The sequence below is a fragment of the Miniopterus schreibersii genome, assembly GCF_964146895.1.
Source record: "Miniopterus schreibersii genome assembly, chromosome: 7".
Classification (NCBI taxonomy): domain Eukaryota; kingdom Metazoa; phylum Chordata; class Mammalia; order Chiroptera; family Miniopteridae; genus Miniopterus; species Miniopterus schreibersii.
Window position 1 is genome coordinate 75,691,925 of NC_138108.1, and position 23,020 is coordinate 75,714,944.

The 23,020-nt window shown below is 42.9% G+C and overlaps 1 protein-coding gene across 1 annotated transcript in view; it reads left to right on the forward strand.

The window, feature by feature from the left end:
* The first annotated feature begins 12,373 nt into the window (after positions 1-12,373).
* MARCO (macrophage receptor with collagenous structure) overlaps positions 12,374-23,020 on the forward strand; it is a 34,450-nt gene continuing 23,803 nt past the window's right edge. The window contains exon 1 of the mRNA XM_081143543.1: positions 12,374-12,608. Within this exon, the coding sequence (XP_080999669.1) occupies positions 12,500-12,608 (109 nt within the window). The 5' untranslated portion in view covers positions 12,374-12,499. The remainder of the gene's footprint in view (positions 12,609-23,020) is intronic.

Genomic DNA, 23,020 nt, shown 5'->3' on the forward strand with positions numbered 1-23,020 from the left:
AGCCAGGATAGAAATATGCACACCAATGAGAAGGTTACTGAGGTCATGCAGGTGACAGATCGTGGCGACGTGCACCAGCGTGCTAACGGAAATGATGAGAATTTTCAAACTCTGTACGTATTTTGAAAGCAAAGCCAAAGGATTTACTAATGGATTGAATATGGGGAGATAAAGAGAGGGAGAGAGATGAAGGAGTCAAGGTTGACGTCACGATTTTTGATTGATCCAGCGGGGGCAGTGTGGGTAAAGTTGTTATCAACTAAAATGAAGAAAATGTCAGGACTTCCGTTTTAGCGCAGAGCGTGAGATGTCCCCAGGCATCTTGGAGACACTGCAGGTTCAGCTGCAGGGCGCTGCAACAAAGCAAACGTCACAATAATGTGAGTCATGCAAAGTTCTGTTTCCCAGGGCATGTAAAAGTTACTTTTACACTATAGTCCACTAAGTGTGCAATAGCATTATGTCTAAAAACAATGTACACACATTAATTAAAAATACTTTATTGCTGAAAAATGCTAACCACCATCTGAGCCTTCAGCGAGTCATAGTCTTTTTGCTGGTGGAGGGTCCTGCCTCAGTGTTGATGGCTGCTGACTGACCAGGGTGGTGGTGGCTGAAAGCTGGGGTGGCTGTGGCAATTTCTTAAAATAAGACAACAGTTAAGTTTCCCACATCAATTGACTTTTTTTCATGAACTATTTCTCATGCACCTGATGATGTTTGATAGTATTTTACTCAGGGTAGAACTTCTTTCAAAATTGAGTCAGTCCTCTCAAACCCTGCAGCTGCTTTATCAACTAAGTTGATGTGATCCTCTAAATCCTTTCTGTCATTTCTACAATCTCACAGCATATTCATCGGGAGTAAATCCCATCTCAAGAAAACACTTTCACTGCTCATCCATGAGAAGTTGCAGCAATTCAGTCGCATCTTTAGGCTCCACTTCTAACTCTACTTACTTTGTCCACTGAAGTTTTGAACCTGTCAAAGGGTTGGAATCAACTTCTTTTAAACTCCTATTAATGTTGATATTTTGGCCTCTTTCCATGAATCGAGAATGTTTCTAATGGCATCTAGAATCCTTTCCAGAAGGTTTATGATTTACTTTGACAAGATCCGCCAGAGAAATCACTATCTATGGCAGCAAAAGCCTTACACATGCATTTCATAAATAGTGAAAGTCAGAATTACTCCTTGGCCCATAGGCTACTGAATAGATGTAGAGTTAGGAGGCATGAAAACAACACTAATCTGACTGTGCAGCTCCATCAGAGCTCCTGGGTGACCCGGTATATTGTCCATGAGCAGTAATATTGTGAAAGGAACAGTTTTCTGAGCAGTAATCTCAACAGTGTGCTTAAAGTAGGCAGTAAACCATGTTGTAAGTAGATGTGCTGCCATCCAGGCTTTGTTGTTCCACTTATAGAGCACAGGCACAGTAGAGTTAGCATGATTCCTAGGGGCCCTAGCATCACTGGAATGGCCAGTGAGCATCGGATTTAACGTAAAGTCACCAGCTGTATTAGCCCCTAACCAGGGAGTTAGCTTGTCTTCGGAAGCTTTGAAACCAAGTGCTGACTTCTCCTCTGTAGCTGTAGAAGTCCTAGATGGCAGCTTCTTCCAATATAGAGCTGTTTCGTCTACATTGAAAAATCTGTTGTTTAGTGTAACCACCTTTGTGAATTATCTTAGCTGATCTCCTATGTCGCTTGCTGCAGCTTCCACATCAGCACCTGTTGCTTCCTCTTGCACTTTCCTGTCATGGAGACGGCTTCTTTCTGTGAACCTCATGAACCACCCTCTGCTGGCTTCAAGCTTTTCCTCTGAAGCTTCTCCTCTCTCAGCCTCCATAGACTGGAAGAGAGTTCGGGCCTTGCTCTGGATTCGGTTTTGGCTTAAGGGAATGTTGTGGCTGGTTTGATCTTTTATCAGATCACTAAAACATTCTCTGTATCAGCAGTAAGGCTGTTTCAATTTATCATTTATGTGTTTACTGCACTGGCACTTTTCATTTCCTTTAAGAACTTTTCCTTTGCATTCACAACTTGCCCACCTGTTTGGTACAAGAGATGCTTTTCTCACTAAGCTTAATCATTTTTTGCTTTTGATTTAAAGTGGGAGATGTGTAACTCTTTTTTTTAACTTGAACACTTAGAGACCATTGTAAGGTTATTAGGTGATTTAATTTCAGTATTGTTGCATGTCAGGGACTAGAGAGAACTGAGAAGGAAGATGGGGGAACGGCAGTTCTGTGGAGCAGTTAGAGCACACGCAACATCTACTGATTAAGTTCACCGTTTTATGTGGGTGCAATTCATGGTGCCCAAAACAATTGCAATAGTAACATCAAAGGTCACAGATCACAGGTCACCATAGCAAGTATAATAATAATTAAAAAGTTTAAAATATTGTGGGAATGACCAAAATGTGACACTGGGACACGAAATGAGCAAATGCTGTTGGAAAAGTGACCCCAAATGACGTGCTCACTGCAGGATTCCACAAACCTTCTGTTTGTGAAAAAAGCAGTATCTAAGTGCGGTAAGGCAAAGAGGGATAAAATGAGGTGTGCCTTCCTGTGCCTTCCGTGTAGGAAGGTGAGTGTGAAGGTCAAGAGAGAGGTTGATCTAGAAATATAAATTTGTGAACAGTGACACATAGGGGAGATTTAAAACCATGAGACCACACAGCATCACCAGGGAAGGGGTTATAGATGAGAAAGACAACAGAAAATAGAGCCCTGGGGCACTCTAACACTAAAGATGAAGAAAAAGAGAAGGGCTCAGAAAAATGAAAGAGTGACCAGTGAGGTAGGAAAACTGTCAAGACAGTGCTGTTTCTTAAAAGAAAACTGAAGAGCCCTGGCTAGTGTGGCTAAGTGGTTATAGCATCGTCCCACTCACCAAAGGGTCTCGGTTCGATTCTCGGTCAAGGGCACATACCTGGGTTGCTGGGGTGGGGCATGCGGGAGGCAACCAATCGATGTGTTTCTCTCACATCGATGCTTCTCTCTCTCTCTCCCTCTCTCTCCCTTCCACTCTCTAAAAAATCAATGGAAAAAATATCCCGGGGTGAGTATTAACAACAGAAAAAGAAAACTGAAGGGATTATTTCCTAGAGGAGAGAGTGAGCAACCCTATAAAGTGTTTCTGATAAGTAAAACGACAACTAAGACTTGACCACAGAATGGCACCGTGTAGCGTTCATTGGCGATGTTAACAAGCATAGCTTTGGTTGCGGATGTTGATGAAAGCCCCATTGGACTGGGTTTAAAGGAGCAGGGGAGGAGAAATTGCAGACAGTGGGTAGAGACGGTTTTGAGGAAGTCTGCTAAAGAGGGGGGCAAAAAATTGGGTAGCAGGTTGTAGAAACTGGGTCAAGGGTAAGCGATTTAGAAAGGGAGGAATGACAGTATGTCTGTCTAGCAGTTGGGAATAAGCCAGTAGAGAGTGTAAAGCTGATGTTTCGGAGGACAGAGAACTGCTGCTGGCCAAATGCCCTCGAGTAGGTGAGAGGCGAGGGGATTTAGAGCACAGGTTGAGGGACTGGCTCTCAATAGGAGCTTGGAAATTTCTATCTACATCACAGGAAGGCTGGGGAATCCTCAGTGCAGATGCTCAAAGAGTTGTTTAGGAGAGTAAGTTGAATGAAGAACTATGTACTACAATTGCCAGACAGGATTAAGGTTCACTGGCAGTTCATGTCACTAGATCAAAATGAGACCATTTGGCATGGTCACACTACAAGATTATTTATTGGCCTAATTTTACTATTGTTGTGTCTCGGGGAATGGGGAGGCCTGAGGAGAGGGAGAGAGAGATGGGGGGATGGCTGGTTCCCAATCAAACTGCCTTTCCTCAGGTACAGTCAGCTGCATGAAGGGTTAGATCTAACCTGTGCTGTGCTTTGTGTCAGGTGAGTACAGTGAAGCACAAGACGGGGAAGGGAGTGGAGGGTGCGTGCAAGGAGGTGATTAAATTCCAGCCCATTCCGTAGGAGAGAGGACGCGAACTGGGTAAGGCGCAGTGAATAGTGACAGAACAACAGATCAGGATCCTAGAGGCAGAGGGCTGATGAAGGCTGTGCAGTAAAGGAATGAGCTGAGGAGACGGGAGGTGCGGCCGGAGAGTGAAATGGGTGAGTGCTCGTGCAGAATTTACAGTGACTGAAAACAAGGTCGGGCGTGACCCTGGGGCATGTGATTAGGGGAGCGCACCCGAGAGAATAAGGATCTGTTTGCTTTTCTTGCCAGCACAGAACTTGGGACATAGTAAGCACCCAATAAACATCTACCGAGTGAGTGGGACATGACTGACAACCACCTCTGCAACAATGTTGATTCATTTTCTATCTTCTCTGTTCCATTCTGCTCTTAGCCCAGATTGCTCGGGCAAAATTGTTTTAGATCAATGAGAATTAGCACAGGTGATCTTTGGCACAACTGTGCAACCTGCAAAATTCCTAATAGTGGCTTTTGCTTTTCTTTATTATTTTTTAAATTGCAGTTGGCATTCAATATTGTGTTGGTTTCAGGTATACAACATAGTGGTTAGACATTTATATAACTTACAAAGTGATCCCCCTGATCAGTCTAGTACCCACCTGGCCCACACGCAGTTATTACAATATTACTGACTATATCCCTATGCTGTACTTTACACCCTGTGACTATTTTGTAACCACCAGTTTGTGCTTTTTAATCCCTTCCCCTGGTCACCCAGACCCGCCCCCCCCCCCCAATCTGGCAACCATCAGTTGGATCTCTGTACATATGAGTCTGTTTTTGTTTTGTTTGTTCATTTATTTTGTTTTAAGATTCCACATATAAGTGAAATTATATAGTATTTTTCTTTCTCTGTCTCACTTACATCACTTAGCATAATACCTTCTAGGTCCATCTAGGCTGTCACAAATGGTAAGATTTCATTCTTTTTATGGCCGAGTAATATTTCATAGTGTGTTTTTAGAGTGCATTTACTTGCTTCTTTTGCAGAGTCTTCCAGGGTCCCCGTTGACCCTCCTGTCTCCTGCTCCTGCATCTCCTCCAAACCCCAAACCTGCTCTGGGAAAGGGATAATATTGCTCATTTTTACTTCAGAGTGAGTAAGCCACTGCTTTCTCTCCTAGGAAAGAATACATTTGAATTGAGGGAATGAAGGGTTTCGCTCCTGAGGAAATATTACAGCTGTCAGGGGTATTAGTATAGTGTCTGGGATCAGGAGAACTTGTATTCCTGAAATCAGACCAGGGAGGCACAGCTGCCTTGTCAGTCTTTGCCTTAGGTGGTCCCTGGGTGGTCCCTGGGTCAGTGCAAAAGTCTCTCCACAGGCCAGTTTGCTTCCCTTTCCATTCCTCTGTTCTGAGAGCACAGCCTGCAGTCCCAACATAGCAACTCCAAAATGTGAGGAAGGATGCCAACACTGGAAGAAAGGGCCTGAGGGAGCCTCCCAGGTGCTGCACCTGGAGAAACAGCCCCCACTCACACTTGTTGCTGGGAGGCTGACCCCTCCACCCTCCAATAGATCTCAAAGAAATAACTGCCAGTTGGGCGAAGGTCCAGCAATAATGATCCTGTCATCTTTTCCCTTTAATTTCTGTTTTAATTAACTTTATTAAAGTATAATTTGTACACTATAGTCAATTAGTTTTATTTAAATATAATTTGCGAATTATATACACTATACACACATTTCAAGTTCATTATGCTTGAGAGCACCCCAATCAAATATGAAATGTTGCTATTATCCCAGAAATTTCCCTGTACTCACCTGTAGTCATTTTTCTCCACCTCCACCCCAAGAAACCATGGCTCTCTTTTCTGACCCTCTAGATGAGTGTTGATTGCTCTGGAACCTTACATAAATGGAATCATGCAATCTGTCCTCTTTGGGGTCTAGCTTCTTTCATTTAACACAATGGCTTCTGAGATTCATCAATATTGTTGCTTATTTCTTTCTATGGGGATCAGTGTCCTACTAAATGGATATACCAAAATTTATGAATCTTTATTTATCTAATCACCTGTTGATGGTCATTTGTGTTGCTGGATTTGTTTGTTTGTTTGTTTTTTAATTTTCAAAATGAATCAGCATTAAGCTTCATTTAGTACCAGGCACTGAGCAAGGCCTGGGGACACTGACCACCACTGTCATGCTCAACTGACAGGAACAATGAAGTCAATAGACAGAATTGTTCACATTTGTCTCCTGTGCTTTTCCTTTCGGCAGACAACAGGGCACATGGCCAGATAGCTGGTGAGGTGTGACGGAGACTCAGGGTAGCCACGGAGACTTGGCGTGAGGTTGTGCCTGTTTTGAACATTAGTGATGTTTATATCATGCCGTAACCTGAAGGCTCCCATTTTAAGCTGTGTGGATGAAAAGGGGCCACATGCTAAACTGACAAGCTCAGGGGAGGCCTGCATGGTGACCTTGCAGACTCAGAGACCTAAAGTAACCACAAAAGATGGTCTGAAATTAAAACTTTCTAACTAAAAGCAGTTTATGGTGGGTAGTCATGTCCTAGGCCAGTATCTTCCTTGACAAAGGTCAATCTTTACCTTAACTGAGCCTGTCTATTGTCTTTTGGCATTTATGATAATATACCTTTGGAATGTCAGGGTAACTTTTCTTTTTCCAAACTCCTCAAAGCACAGGCACCACTCTGCAGAGACCACAAATCCCCTCATTGTTCCTGAGTTGATTGTTGACTGTTGACTGAGACAGTGAGATGGCGACACAGGTAACAGCGGTACCCGACGCCTCCCACAACCACATCAAAATTACTACTAAAATACAGAACAACCATCACTCAGAACTCCCTGAAATCTAGCTGAACAGAAGTCCTACAACAGGGAACTGAAGAAAGACTGAGACCAGTAGGAGGGATAGAGATGCAGGGTGGATTGGGGCTGAATCGCGGAGACGCAGCCATGGGCCCACACCCAGTGCTGTGGTTTAAACCCGGGAGGAACATCTTGGCAGCAGAGGTTTCCTGGAGGAGAGAGGGGTCCCAGCCCCACATAGGGCCCCCAGCCCAGGACTCCAGGGCAGGAAAGAGAAGTCCCCACGACTTAGGGCTGTAAAAACCAGCAGGGACTGTCCCTGGGGGATGCGGAGGTTTGCGGGAGTCCCAGGATTTCCTCTTAAAGGACCAGCACATGGACTCACTCAGACATGCTCCCTCTGAGTTTCAGTACTGGGCAGCAGTTTGAAAGGAACCAGGGACATTCAGGGGGGAACTAATGTGCCTGGAATCAAGGCGAGAGCTAGAGGGGCAGCTTTCTCCCAGACAGAAGAGCTGGCAGAGGCCATTGCTCCTTTGACAAGTCCTCCCCACAGAGCAGGCAGGCAGGGGCCGTCTCTGAATATGACTCACACCTTTGGCCCTGCCCTGGTGATTCCCAGAGACCCCTCCCCTCCCTACCTGCAAGCTCATCCAAGCCATTTCCAGTGGCTTTTCTATGCAAGTGGCTTCTCAAGCCTCATGCTTAGGACTTTCCTAAAATCTCTCAAACAAGCAGCAGCTGGCCTCAGCATGCCCCATACCTCTTGATTAGTGGCCCCAGGCCTGGCACTAGTGGGAACCTACATTGGTTAATAGCTTGGCCTCTCCTGGACGCCTCCAAGCCCAGCACAAATAACAGCCATCTACAGTTTGCTGTGTAGTTCATGCTGGGTGGCCTTGGGCAGGGCACAGGCAGAGGCTGATTTTGCACCTCCTGGGAAGCTCCAAAGACAGTGCAACCAGTGGTCAGCTTCAACTACGCTGGATTACAACCCTACCACATCCAAGAGTGACACACTCAAGGGGTGGACATGGTGAACACCAAAGCTCCACTGAAGTAAATTCTGTTCCATAGGGGTGTCTCCAGCACAGCAGCTCTTTGGCTGTAGCTACAACTGGTCCTCACAGCTGATTGACTAGGAAGTCAATTCTTCTTAGTGGTACCAATAGCAACCAAGGCTCAACTACAACAGGACAGTGCACACACAGGGGAGCACCTAGAAGGCCCAGCTCGGGTAACTGGGCCCTACAGGACACCTACTACACAAAGCCACTCTACCAATTCCAGGAGACATAGCAGCTCTTCCTAATACATTAGAAATAAACACCAAGAAGCAGCCAAAATGTGGAGGCAAAGAAACATGTCACAAAAGAAAGAACAGAAGAAATCTCCAGAAAAAGAACTAAATGAAATGGAGCCAAGCAAGCTACTAGATACAGAGTTCAAAACAATCGTTATAAGGATGTTTAAGGATCTTAGTAAGACTATTAAGGAAACAAGTGAGATCAATGACATAATGAAGAATCAGTCAGAAACGAAGCCTACAAAAACTGAAAGGAAGAGTCATTTACAGGGAATCAACAGTAGAGTAGAGGACGCTGAGAATCAAATCAGAAATTTGGAATATGTTGAAGCAAAAAACACCCAGTCAGAAGAGCAAAAAGAAAAAAGATTCCAGAAATATGAAGTTAGTGTGAGGAGTCTCCGGGACAACTTCAAGTAGCTGAACATTTGTATTATGGTGAAATCAGAAGGAGAAGAAAGAGAGCAAGAAATTGAAAACCTATTTGAAAAAATAATGACAGAAAACTTCTCTTACCTGGTGAAAGAAATCAATTTACAAGCCCAGGAAGCACAGAAAATCCCAAACAAGGGGAACCCAAAGAGGCCCACACCAAGACACATCATAATCAAATGCCAAAGGTTAAAGACAAAGAGAGAATCTTAAAAGCAGCAAGAGAAAAGCAGTTAGTTATCTACAAGAGAGCTCCCATAAGACTGTCAGCTGATTTCTCAACAAAAACTTTGCAGGCCAGAAGGGAGTGGCAAGAAATATTCAAAGTGATGAAAAGCAAGAACCTATAACCAAGATGACTCTACCCAGCAAAGCTATCATTTAGAATTGAAGGTCAGATAAAGAGCTTCACAGGTAATAAAAAGCTAAAGGAGTTCATCACCACCAAACCAGTACTACATGAAATGTTGAAGGGTCTTCTTTAAGAAGAAGCTAATGAACAAAAGAAACTGACACACAAAATAGACCCAGAGACACTGAAGCATGCAGCAGATGGTCATATCTCAGAGGGAAGAGAGAAAAGGGGTGCGGGTGGAAAGAGATTAATCAAAGAAGTTATATGTATATATGCATAACCCACGGAAACATACAATAACAGAGTGAAGGCCTGGCGAAGGGGTGGGAGTGAGGTGGAGGGGGTCAATAGGGGGAGGGGGAAATGGGACACCTGTTATGCTTTCAACAATAAAGATAAATTAAAATAAAAAATAAATAATAAATAAATAATTGTTGACTGTTAACTATCCTACACCCACCTAAGTAAAAGAAATATGTGTCTATCATTTTACTTTTTATCTAATCCCAGAGGCTTCCTCACTTTGCTTTCTTCCACCTCCCTAATCTGTCACCAATGGATTTCATGTAGCCCACCTATGTCTCCTCTTTTGACTGTAATGTATAAAACAAGGTTCAAAACTGCCATTCTCTGGAGCATTATCTCAATCTGTTGAGATTTTGCTTCTCAGAAGTTATCGACAGTTTTGGCTCAAAGAAACTCACAGAAATTCTTCACAGGTTTGAATGTTTCTTACATTGACAGCTGGAATGGGGTTACTCAGGAGTTCTTGGTGATTTCCCAGGTGGTCCATCAACTAGACTAGTTTGGGGCCCATTAGTTCATGGAGCGTCCAGTTCTGTAGAGGCCACCAGGAGTGGGGGCTCCTTTGCCTAGACTCCAGCTCCATTCACCTGTCTAATGAAGCACTGTGAATACTAGACTGTCACTTTGGAGAACATTAGAGCTTGATATAACCACAGCAGAGCCACTCTGAACATATATTTAAATTCTCCAGGCTGGCTGGGTGTGGCTCAGCGGTTGAGCGTCGACCTAGGATCCAGGCGGTCCGGATTCGATTCCCAGTCAGGGCACATGCCCGGGCTGCGGGCTAGGCAGCCGATCAATGACTCTCTCATCACTGATGTTTCTATCTCTCTCCCTCCCTCTCCTTTCCTCTCTCTGAAATCAATAAAGATATATTTAAAAAAAAAAAATTCTCCAATCCAAGTATATGCGCTCTACTAGAAAAATAAAGCCCTGCCCTACATTTCTTGAGCAACATGGTCCCTAAATGCAAGTGGACCACTTCATCTGATGTTCGAGGAAGTAGCAGCCAGATTGGTGTTCTCAGAGATAAAAGTGCCTGAGTGGGATTCAGGAAGAGACTGCACAATTTCCCCAAATTGTGTGCTTTATACTTTATGGAAGATTTAAGGGAGTTTTAAGGGCAACCTTGACAATGCAGGAGTTTCACATTTGACAAGGGGCTTGATCGTAGATGCTGTTCTACTGAGAGTCCTTCATTTTCAAATGTGCTTACATTTCCACTATTTAGTTTCATCCTCACACCCACCCTCTGGGCAGACAGGGCGACCGACTCCAGCTATCCCACTTTGCAAATGGGGATGCTGAAAGGCAGAGTAATGAGCGGGCCGGAGCAGGGAGAACGAGTGACCAGTCATGTCATTTGCACCTGCAATGTGGGATCCTGTCTTTATTTAAAAGGTTGATGTTTTGTTCATGATGGGCTTTTTGCATTAACCCTAAATTTTAAAATATTGTGTTCAAATATTATTTACCTTGATTACTAAGTCTAGGGCCTCAGTGGCCTTACTTCAGTCCTGGCCCTGCAGGCTGATATGTTTAACTTGAATCCTATTAAGTGGCCATTTATTGCATGTCAAAGGGGATGAATATCAGTAATTCTGTATAATTCAATCTACTGGAACCTCCCAGGGTGGAGCCGTGAGGGCCCAGCTGGGTCTTCGTGCTGCATGTGACCACTTATATTTGTTCTGCGCAGGCGTCCTTAGCCTGGCCTCGTGTTAGAACCCACTGTGGGCTGCTGCTAAAGCCAGAGCCTCTGGCTGGAGGTGGGAACTGGCATGTGTGTTTTCAAAAGGCTGCTCTGGTGCAAACCTGTGGCTTCTAGCCCCTGGATCAAACTAGGCTTCTGGATTTGAATTCTGGTCTCCTCACATTCTAACTACAGATCTGAGGCAGGTAGTGCCTGTTGAGTAATGTAGGTAAAGTCTAGCAAAGCACCTGGCACCTAATATATCCTGGACAGCAGTTAACGATTCTACACACTGTTACTGAGTGCTGAGGTTCAGAGAGGTCAGTGCTGTCACACAGCAAGTTAATGAAAGAGTCGGATTTGGGTCCCAGGTCTGCCTGGTCCCATAGCCAGAGTGAAAATGTCTACACTTGGCATCCACTGAATGCTCCCTCCAAGGATGGTGTCGCTAGGTACGCCACCCACTGAGTTTTCCAATGAGTCCCTTCCCTGTCCCCACCCCTGAGGATGCCTTGGGTCAGAGCTGAGCTGACCACGTAGAGAGAGGAGGCGCTGCAGCCTAAGCGAGGGGTTGCCTTTGCCTGGGGGATTTCCCTCCGGCAGGGAAAAACCCCTGAAACTCTGACCGAGCTGCCAGCTGCCTCCATTGCTTCACTTCCAGGAGTCTCCTTCCAACCTTCTCTGTTCGGGCTCCTGTTCCCAGCCCTCGGAAACCAGAGACTTACTGAATGTTGAAATTGTGGGCCCCACTGGGGAAACTGCCTTGTGGGAGTTTCCTCTTTTGCTTTCTGCCATGCCACAGGGCAAAGAAAGTGAATTAGCAGGCCCTGTGGAAGAAGTGAACTTTGAACCCAGGCATTCGAGCTCCTGGGGTCTGTGTCTTAACCTCTGCACCATACGACCTCCCCGTAGGGCAGGTAGGCCCAGCTCAGGAGACAGAAAGAAAGGGTTTCTCCCCTCAGGTTCCTCAGATCTCCCTGGGGCAGAGCAAGCACACATGTGCACACATGGAACATGGAAAACTGTCGGGGGAAATACAACCGAAGGCTAAACTGTGTGCATGGAACAGTGCTTCTGCATGCTAACATGTACATACATCAGCTGAATTTAATCTATATGAGGTGGGACCTGAGACTTCATTTCTAACAAGTTTCCCGGTGATACCAATGCTACCGGTCCATGGTCCACACTTTGAGTGGCAAAGATGAACCCCAAGAGTAAAAGGTCAGAGGAGGGAGGTTTCAGTGTGGGCTGAAGAGATCCTGGGGCAAGGAGCTGGGACTGGGCTTAGGTAGGGAGAGGGGAGGTAGAGAAATAGCCTTCCCGATGTCATCAGCTCTCCGTTCTCGAGAGCCTGAGAGCAAGGGACTTGTGTCGGTCCCCTTAACAAGCAGCTGCACCAAGCAGGAGCTGCACAAGTGAAAAGCCCTTTTCTGGGAAATGCCTAATCCTGATCATGGCAGGAAGCATTTTGCAAATTCAGAAATCAGAGCCAAAGGGAAGTGCTGCATGATCTACAAGTAGCTACTGTAGTCAAATGGGAACAATCTTTCCCTGAGTGGTTCCTCCTGAGGGAAGCATTTCTGCTGGCTCCAGGACTTTGACCATCTATAAAGCTTCGCGATGGAAAAAACGGAAATTCTCAAAGAGGAAGAGTTCTTAGCTAGCACTGGAGGAAGAGCTGCTCTGGACCAAACCGTATTGTCTACAATGGAGGCCTTTGAAATCAGTGGTAAAGTACTACTCCCCAATAATGACATTGCCTAGTGAGGTAGGCTTTCTGCTGGCGACGGAAGACTAGAGGTGTCCATAGGAAGTCTGGGTTTGCACCACAGACTCTCACTGATACATTTCTGGAAGCTTCAATGTAGAATTTGTGTAATGCTAACAATAGATGCTGTGTTTTCAACATATAGTGGGACTTTTTAAGCTTCACAATTTCTTTCAATTGTATTTCCATACGATTAATGCTAATACTTATCATATGCCCCTCCTTTCTATTAGTGTCTTAGTCTGACACACAGGCTGTGTGATGAAATCGCAACACAAAACAAGAGGAATGAAAACGTTCCACAGAACTGAAGCCTCATATTTATTTAATGCAATTCCTTTGAAATTCTTTAAGGTGACTGTTATAACTGATGTGTTGACCAGGGAGTGCTTTTTCTATTTCCCGTTGGCTAAGATATGTCCATAGCTTCATAATTAGTTTATTTAGGTTAAACTCAGATTTTAAAAGTTCAGTCCACTCTGTTGTCTTTATTTTTTTTGCTCAGTGTTACATGGGTGATGCATTGTTTAAATCTTCTAGAATTTGTAGCATTTAAAGTCACCAGTGAGTGCTTCCCACAGCGGAGCTCTGGTCTCCCACTCTACAACATGCTCTGCAAATCGCCTTCCAAGTCAGTCAGCCTCTTCCACTCCCATGCTTTTCTGGAGCTACTGCAGCTCTGTCTGCCGGCCTCAGTGCCCCTCTCATCCTGCATCTGTTTGTGCACCTCGCTGGTTGGATTTATGGAGGTACAAAGATGAAGGGCCTGGGGGGCTGCCTTTAGGAATTTACAGTGTGGTAACAGAAAAGGCATGCAGGCGAATGACTTTAGTAGCTGCTGGCTATTCAGAACTGTGGGGAATGCAGCATTCTGGATATATGACTTTTAAGATACTGAATTGTTCAAACAAAGTCAACTGATCAAACCTATTCAGCACCCGCTACCTGCTGGGCGTTGCACCCAGCACCGAGGAAACAGACAAAGATAAAGGCAGCCTCTGGCCTCAGGGAGCCCACAGTCCTGTCCGCGGTGGCAGGAGCCTGGCAGGGTGAGCCTGCCCATAACCTATTTCTATACAGTGCACCACCGGCTGGCTGTACCTGATATTTACACAGGACATTACACAGGAGTCTGGTGTGGGCCCTGGAGGTCAGAGCTGAGACCTGTGCTAAAGTTTAATGGGTAAAGGGGATTGGTTAGAGAACGGTATGGTGGCTGGGGTGGGGTAGGAAACCATATGTGTAAGATATATTCACGAGGAGTATTCAGAGAAATACAACAGCTCAATATGGGTGGGCCAAAGTTGGGTGGGGAAAGGTGGGTGGGGAGTGAGGCTAGGGCCAGGTAATACGGACTTCATGCTAGGGACAATGAAGGGGAGCTTTGAAGGGGCTGAAGCTGGGCTGAGAGGCGTTGGTGTGCATTTGAGATTGATGGAGCAAACTGGAAAGAGTAATGCTGGGGACAGAGGAGCGTGGCAGTGAGAGATGATGAGAGGCAGTGGCTGCAAAGAAGGAAAGAGGGCAGTCTGGAGAAATGTTAGCAGTCAACCAGTGGGACCACAAGGCGGCACCCCGCAAGTGGGGGAGACGAAAGGGGCAAGGGTGAGTCCCAGATTTCTGACTTGGGTTGTGGCTGCCACTGACTAAATATCCAACCAAGAAACAAAGTCACTCCAGTTGGCATGGAAGGAATATTTTCCTAAATGTATTTCCGACTTTCTGTCTTCTCGTACAAAGATCACAGAACAAATGGAACTTTCTAGATGAGTGCCATTGTGGACAGCGATCCCTATGGGGCTCTGTAACATAGCGACCCCATCAGGTCTTACCCGGATGAATACAACTACTTGTTTCAGCACTGAATGGCTCCGGGCATCTTCACTGATTGGTTTATTTCTGCGAAGGTTGCCTTAGTTTTTCTGAAGAGGCTTGAGCCCTGTAGGTCCAACAAGACCCCAGGTCTTTCCTCCTGAGCTGCTATCAGCTGCATTTCCTGCATCAGTCATGGAGCATTTGAGCCTGACCCAGAGACTTTGGGTTTGTCCCTGTTAACACTCTCCGGGATGTGCCCCCTGTTGCTCGCATCTTCCCGTAACTCTCCTCATGCGTCTGGTTTCTCAGGGGTTCTGCCCCCACGTCAGCCTCTTGCAGGCCTGTGGAATGTCGCCTGTCCGACTTCTCACCCTAAGCCCTGTTTCAGGCTGCACGTCTTTCTTCATGATGTTTCCTCCCACTAATTTTAGCCTGAAGAACTTATATACTTATTTATTTTTAGTTTTTTTATTGACATGCGTAAATTAAAGGTGTACAATATATTGATTTGATGCATTACACTGCAGTGTGATTGTCATTGTGGCTTTAGCTAACCCCTCTGTCACACCACAGACTGATCAGGTCTTCTGGTGTCGAGAGCAGTTACAATGCAGTCTCTTAGCAAGTCTGATGTTTATAACAGTGTTGTCTGTAGGCACCATGCTGTGCACGGGTTCCCAGGACTTACTTTTCCACTCGCTGCAAGTATGTACCGTGTCTCCCATGCCCCTCCACTTCAGTCCCTGGTAATTTATATTTATCTGCATCTATCTTTTCCTCATCTTTGAAGAGCATTCTTCTGGACAGAGAAGACCCCCAAAAATACAGATAGAAAAGTTTTGAGTTTTTTTGCTTTGTTTTTTTAAATCCTCACCCAAAGATATGATTCTATTGATTTTTAGAGAGAGAAGGGAAGGGAGAGCAAGAAACATCGATGTGAGATCAGTTGCCTCCCAGATGCACTCCGATGGGGATCAAACCCCCAACCTAGGGTCAAACCCCCAACCTAGGTGTGTGCCCCCACCAGGAATCAAATCAAACCCACACCCGTTCTGGTGTACGGGACCAAGCTCCAACCAACTGATTCACCCGGCAGGGCTGTTGTTTGCTTTAATTAACATTAAGCATTGGCTCCCAACCTGGAGACCAGTTGTCCCTTTTTCCTGCTCTACAGACAATTTAAAAACTTTTCCCAACACCTTAACCCTGGAGTCCATTCAGGGTCAGCCTTGCTGCCATGACTGCTATATATTCGTGTCATTTGTTCTTTGCCGTGTCACTATTTCTCAACATCTTTTAAGCATCTGGCTTTACCCTAGGGGTGTTTTGTTTGTTCATGTTTTTTTTAAAAAAACTTTTTATTTAGAAATAATTATAGATTTACAGAAAGTTGCAAAAAAAAAAAAGAAAGTACATGGAAGTCTCTGTGACCCGCTTCAAGTTTTCCCCAGTAATGACATCTCACATCGCTATGGTACAATATCCCAACTTGGAAATTGGCATTGTGCAACCTACAGAGCTTATTTAGATACATTAGTTTTACATGCACTCATTTCTGTGTGTGAACATAGAACTCTACAGTTTAATCATATGTGCATATCTGTGTAACCACCATCCAAATCAGAGTACAGGATGTGTGTTCCATCACCGCAAAAATCTCTCTCATGCCACTCCTCGTAGCCACACCTACCCCTCACTCCCCACCAGCAATGACTCTCCCCAACAACCTCTAATCAGTGATGCATCTCTATAATTTTGTTAATTAAAGGATGTTATATAAGTGGAATTACACAGTATGCAGCTTTTTTAGGATTGGCTCTTTTCCACATAGCATAATTCCCTTAAGATCCATCCTAGGTGATATGTGTATCAATAGTTATTTCTTTTTATTAATGAATATTATTCTTTGATGGGAATGTGCCACGGTTTAATAGTTCACCCATGGAAAGGCATTTGGGTTGTTTCCAGTTTGGGCTATTACAAATAACTCTGCTATGACTATTTAGTAAAAGTTTATGTGTGAGCATAAGTTTTTATTTCTCTGGGATAAATGTCCAAAAGCGCAGTTGCTGGACTTTAAGTGTATGTTTGGTTTCTCAACAAGCAGCTGATCTATTTTTCCAGTGTGGATGTAGCATTTCACATTCTCACCAGCAACATACAATAGATCCAGTTTCTTTGCATCTTTAATTGGCAGTATTACTATTTTTATTTGAGCCATTGTGATAGGTGTATGATAGTGATGTCTCACTGCAATTTTAATTTGCATTTTCCTAATGGCTAATGATGTTGAATATTTTTTCATGTGCTTATTTACCATTTGTATACTCTCTTTGGTGAATATCTCTGCCTGTCTTTTGCCAATGTTTTAATTAGATTGGGTTTTTTTATTGTTTACTTTTGAGAGTTCTTTATATATTCACAATACAAGTCCTCTGCTAGATATGTTGCAAATATTCTCTCCCAGTTTGTAATTTCTTTTCATTCTCTTAAAGTCTTTTGCAAAGCAAAATTATTTAGTTCTATTGAGGTTCAACTTTTCAATTTTTCCTTTTTCGGATTGTGTTTTTGGTGTCAAGTAGAACAACTCTTCATCTAGCTCTGGGTCCTGAGGATCTTCTCTTATGCTTAATCCTAAAAAGGTTTATAGTTTTACATTTTAAAGTTAAGTCCAGGGTTTACTATGAGTAATCTATCTTTATTGTTGAAAGTAGTACAAATATCCCCTTTTCCCCCATTGATCCCTTCTACCCTGTACCACTCCCCCAGACCTTCAGCCCACTATTGTCTGTGTCCATGGGTTATGCATATATTCATATAAATTCTTATGTTAATCTCTCCCCACCCACCCACCCCCACCTTCCCTCTGAGATTCATCAGTCTGTTCCATGCTTCTATGTCTCTGGATCTATTTTGTTCATTGGTTTATTTTGTTCATTAGATTCCACATATGAGTGAGATCATGTGACACTTATCTTTCTCTGCCTGGCTTATTTCGCTTAGCATAATACTCTCCAGGTCCCACCATGCTGTCTCAAAGGGTGAGAGATCTTTCTTTTTTAAAACTGCATAGTATTCCATAGTGTAAATGTCCAAGAAGATGCTTGATATGATTTCAATCTTCCTGAACTTGCAGAGTCTTGTTTTGTGTCCTAACATGTGGTCTATCTTTGAAAATGTCCCATGTGCACTTGAGGAGGATGCCTATTCTGCAGCTTTGGAGTGAAATATTTTCTAAATGTCAATTAAATCCATCTGATCTAATGTGCCATTTAGAGACACTGTTTCCTTGTTGACTTTTTGTCTGGAAGATCTATCCAGTAAAGTCAGTGGGATGTTAAAGCCTGCTACTGACTGTGCTGCTGTCCATCTCTCCTTTAAAGTCCTCCAGAAGTGGTTTTTTTTCCAAGCCTGTGTGAGTCTTTTGTCCTGAGGTGGGTCCCTTGTAGACAGCATGTATTTGGGTCATGTTTTCTTATCCATTCAGCTACCCTATGTCTTTTGATTGGAACATTTATTCCATTTATAGTTAAGGTTATTATTGATAGGTATTTATCTATTACCATTTTATTTCTTTATGCCTATGTTTCTCTTTTTCTCTATTTCAACTTCTTATTACAGCAGTCCCTTTAATATTTCTTGCAATACTGGTTTGGTGGTGATAAACTCCTTTAGCCCTTTTTGTCTGGGAAGCTCTTTATTTCACCATCTATTTTGAATGATAGCCTTGCTGGATAGAGTAGTCTTGGTTTCAGATCCTTGTTTTGTGTTACCGTAAATACTTCATGCCATTCCCTTCTGGCCTGTAGAGTTTCTGATGAGAAGTCAGCTGACAGCCATATGGGAGCTCCTTTGTAGGTAACAGATTGCTTTTCCCTGCTGCCTTTAACATTCTCTCTTTGTTTTGAATTTTTGGCATTTTAATTATGATGTGTCTGGGCATGGGCCTCTTTGGATTCTTTTTGCTTGGGACTCTCTGTGCTTCCTGAACTTGTGTGACTTTTTCCTTGACCAGGTTAAGAAAGTTTTCTGCCATTATTTCTTCGAATAGGTTCTCTAACCCTTGCTTATTTTCTAGACCTGCTTTCTAGATCTTCTGGCACTCCTATGATGTGAATATTGTTGTGTTTCATGTTTTCCCACAGCTCCCTTAAACTGTTCTGTTTTTTAATTGTTTTTTCTTTTTGGTTCTCTGATTCAGTGCTTTCTACCCTGTCTTCTAATTTGCCGATCCAATCTTCAGCTTCTGCTAATCTGCTGTTCATTCCTTCCAATGCTTTTTTTTTTTATTTCTATTATGTATTCTTAATTTTCTTTATAGTTTTCATTTCTTTTCTCAGACTGTTCAGCATCCTTATAATCAGTATTCTGAATTCTATATCTGAGAGGTTGCTTATCTCCATTTCATTTCGCTCTTCTTCTGGAGAATTCTTTTATTTGGAGCTTGTTTTTTTGTCTCCCCATTTTGGCTGCTTGTTTGGTTTTGTTTCTATATATTAGGTAGATCTACTAGGACTTCCATTCTTTCAGATGGTCTCTGGTGCAGCCAATGTCATACGCTGTTTGTGACTGGCCTTGAGTACCCTGTTTGAAGTTTTCTATACTCCACAGTTTCTGGTTCCCTCTGCTGGGGCTGGGTGTGTTTGGACAGGACCAAGACAAGCACCAAGGTCCGCTTTTCTAAGCCCTTGGTCCAGGAGCAAATTAGGCAGACTCAAAGCACCCAGAGGCTGTTATTCAGTCTCTTAATTAGCCTCAGGTTGTAGAAACTCCATGGGGTGGGGCCACAGGTTTTCCAGCAGGGTAGGGCAATTGTTTCTGCCACAGGCAAAAGTTGCTTGGAAGGTAAATACCTGCCTGAGAAAGGTGTCCTCTGCAGTATGGGGTGCAGCACCAGGGTGTAGATGGGTGCTCTTTGAAATCTATTCCCCCAGCTAACCCCCCTGGATTCTCCTCACACTGCTCTAGTCCACTCTGCCTCTGCTGGAGCCCAAGGTGAGTGGCTGCACAGGAAACTTTGTGCATTATCTCTTTAAGAGGGTGCCTGCAGTTCCAGCCTTCTCTCCCTGGCAGGCAGAAACCCTGCTGCTTTTCACAGCCTGATGTTATGTGGGCACCTTTCTCAGTTCTGGTGCTATGGGTTGGGGAGCTCAACTTGGGGCTCAGACCCTAGATCTCAGTGGGACCCCCCACAGCTGAGATATCCCTCTGGACCTCCAGTTGCTGCCTGTGGGAACCCAGCCAGCCCTCTCATGCCTTCATACTTCCTACCAGTCTCTAGTGGTCTCCACTTTCCCTCCTTGGTGATGGGGTTGCTCTCCAGCTCATCTTCAGTTGCAGTTGATTATTCAGGATGGTTTTTCTGTATTTTAGTTGTAATTCCAGTTTGGTCCTGGGAGAGTGTCAGTGTAGTTTCCACTCAGTCCAACTCCATCTTGGAAAAATTGAGTTGATTTTTCCATTAGATGTGAAGTCTAGGTCAAGGTTTTGTTTTGTTTTGTTTTGTTTGTGTTGCCTTTGGATGTCCAATTGCTCCAACACCTTTTGCTGAAAAGGCTATCCTTCCATTAAATTAGCTTTGCCCCTTTGTCAAAAATCAATTGGATATATTTGTGTAGGTCTATTTCTGTCTTCTTTACTCTGTTCCATTGATCTGTATGTCTATCCACCAATACCACATTGTCTTGATTACTATAAGTTTATTTTAAGCCTTAATATCAAGTTATCACATTTTATTCTTTGTGTTCAAGATTATTTTAACTATTTTATGGCTTTGCCTTTCTATTAAATTTTAGGATAAGCTTATCTATACCTACAGAAAACCTTGCTAGAATCATATAAGAATTGAAATGCACCTATAGATAAATTTGATAATTGACATCTTTACTAAGTTCAGTCTTGCAATCCATGAACATGGCATGTCTCTATATTTATTTAGGCCTTTGATTTTTAAATCAAGATTTTGTAATTGTCAGCATATAGAGACGCTACACATTTCGTTAAATTATGTCTAAATATTTTATTTTCTTTGGAATGATTGTAAATGCCATCATGTTTTAATTTTGATTCCCACATATTTGCCAGTAGAAATGTGATTGAGTAAGAGAGTGAGAACAGACATCCTTGCCTAGTTTTCAATCTTAGGAGAAAAGTGTCTGTCTCACCATTAAGAACCATATTAACTTTGGGTATTTTTTTTTAAGTTGAGGAATTTCTCTCTTTCTAGTTTTCTGAGAGTTTTTATTATGAATTTGTTATTATGAGAGTTAAAATTTTAAATTATAATTATGAGAGTTTTCTTATAAATTGGATTTTGTCAAGTGCTTTTTCTGTTTCAATTAGATGATTATGTAATTTTTCTTCTTTAGTCTGTTGATATGGTGAATCATATTGATTGATTTTTAGATATTGAACTAGCCTTGCATATCTGGAAACTCCATTTAGTCGTGGTATATAGATTCTTTTTATACATTGCTTTATGCATTACTAATATTTTGTTGAAGATTTTTGTGTCAAATTTCATGAGAGACATTGATTTTTTTTTTTTCTTTTCTTGTACAGTCTTTGTCTCATTTTCATGCCAAGGCAATCCTGCTGCTTTGTGGTGTTCTTCAATTCTATACTTTTGCTGATTTTTATATCAATTTCTGAGAGTTAGTTGTTAAAGTCCCCAATTATAATTGTGGTTTTATCTAGTTCTCCTTTCATTTGTATCAATTTTTGCCTCATGTGAATGGAAGCTCTCTTGTTTTTATTTCTTTTATATAGTGGGATCATGCTTTTTAAACAACTCTGCCAATATCTACCAATAACTTCTCTTAGTTTCCCTTCATCTGAGAACCTCTTTATTTCCTATTCATTCTTAAAAGATGCTTTCATTGGATATAAAATTCATGGTTGATAATCTGTTTCTTTTAGCATAGGAAAAAAAAAAGTGTCATTCCATTGGTTTCAGATGAGAAGTCTTCAGTCATTCACTTTGGTATACCTTCATAGGCAATGTGCCATTTTTCTCTTGGCTGCTTTTAAGAGTTTTCCTTTTTCTTTAGATTTTTAATTTTCTCTTTATCTAGATACTTTTCAGAATTTTACTTGTGATGTGTCTTGGTATTGATTTCTTTCTTTTTTTTTTTTTTTTTTAAGGGAAAGGTGGGGTGGAGTGGGGAGACTGGCAAGTAGAAGAGAGGGTTCCGGAAGCTGTGAGTATTTTTTTTTAATATGTCTTTATTGATTTCAGAGAGAGGAAGGGATGGGGGGGGAGAGATAGAAACATCAATGATAAGAGAGTTATTGATCGGCTGCCTCCTGCACGCCCTGACTGGGGATCCAGCCTGCAGCTTGGGCTTGGGCCCTGACCAGGAATCAAACCACCACCTCCTGGACCCTAGGTCAATGCTCAACAGCTGAGCCACGCCCAGCCAGGTGATATTGATTTCTTTGCATCTATCATGATTGAGTTTTCTCAATTTCTTGAATTTATGTCTTTCACTAAATCTGAGAAGTTTTTGGCCACCATTATTTCTTTGAATATTTTTTCAGCCTCACTCGTTCTGGGACTTCAGTGATGTCAATATTTTGTGTGTTTTTTATTGATTCACAGGTCTCTAAGGCTGGAGCTGTGTGTGTGTGGGGGGGGTGAGAGAGAGAGAGAGAATTTTCTGTTTTTCAGATTGGACAGTTTTTATTATTGAGCCCTCTAATCAGATTTAAATACTTTTTCAGTGTTTTTAAGTTCTACATTTTCATTTGATTTTTTTAATATCCTATATTTTTATGAGATTAACATTTTTTGTTTCAAGAGCATTTGTAATTGTTCATTAAAACACTTTTGTTATGGTTGCTTTAAAATCCTTATTGAATAATTTTAATATCTGTGTCATAATTCTGACATCTGTTGATTATCTCTTCTCATTCAAGTTGTAGTTTTCTCTCTTCTCAGATTTTTCATTGTATAATGGACATTATGTATAGTATGTCAGGAGACTCTGGATCCCATTTACATTCTATTTTAGTAAATAGTCACACTGTTTGGGTTTATTGCATAGATTCTAGCCCTCTTCTGTGGGCTGTGGTTTCAAAAACAATTTAGTTTTCAGTGCTATTCTGGTCTGCTTTGTTCACCTGATGCTATTGGCATTCTTGCTGGCTCCCAGCTGGTGCTGTCTGTAGGGGCAGAAGGCACTTTTCCAGACTGCCCAGTGTTACCAGGTGGGATGGGAACTATCACCCATGGGGCGGAGACCACTGCCTGGTCTAGCTCACTAACAGCCCATCCCTGGGAGCAGGGCAGGGTGCTCCTGCTTGATCTCCACTAGTGTTACCGCGGAAGAGGGGTGAGTCCACCGCTGCCTTCTGCCACGGGAGCAGGGGCTGGGAGATAGTAGGCCTGGGAACCCTAGAGTTTGTATGCAGTCTTTCTTTCTTCATTAAGATCTTTTATAAAATTGAAATTTTATTTCCCTCTGGAGCCATATTCCCATTGTGTATCAGAAAATAGAGTTGTCAAGTTTCTGAAAACTGCTCCCCTAAAATCTTCAGCCGGACTCACCATCGTTTAC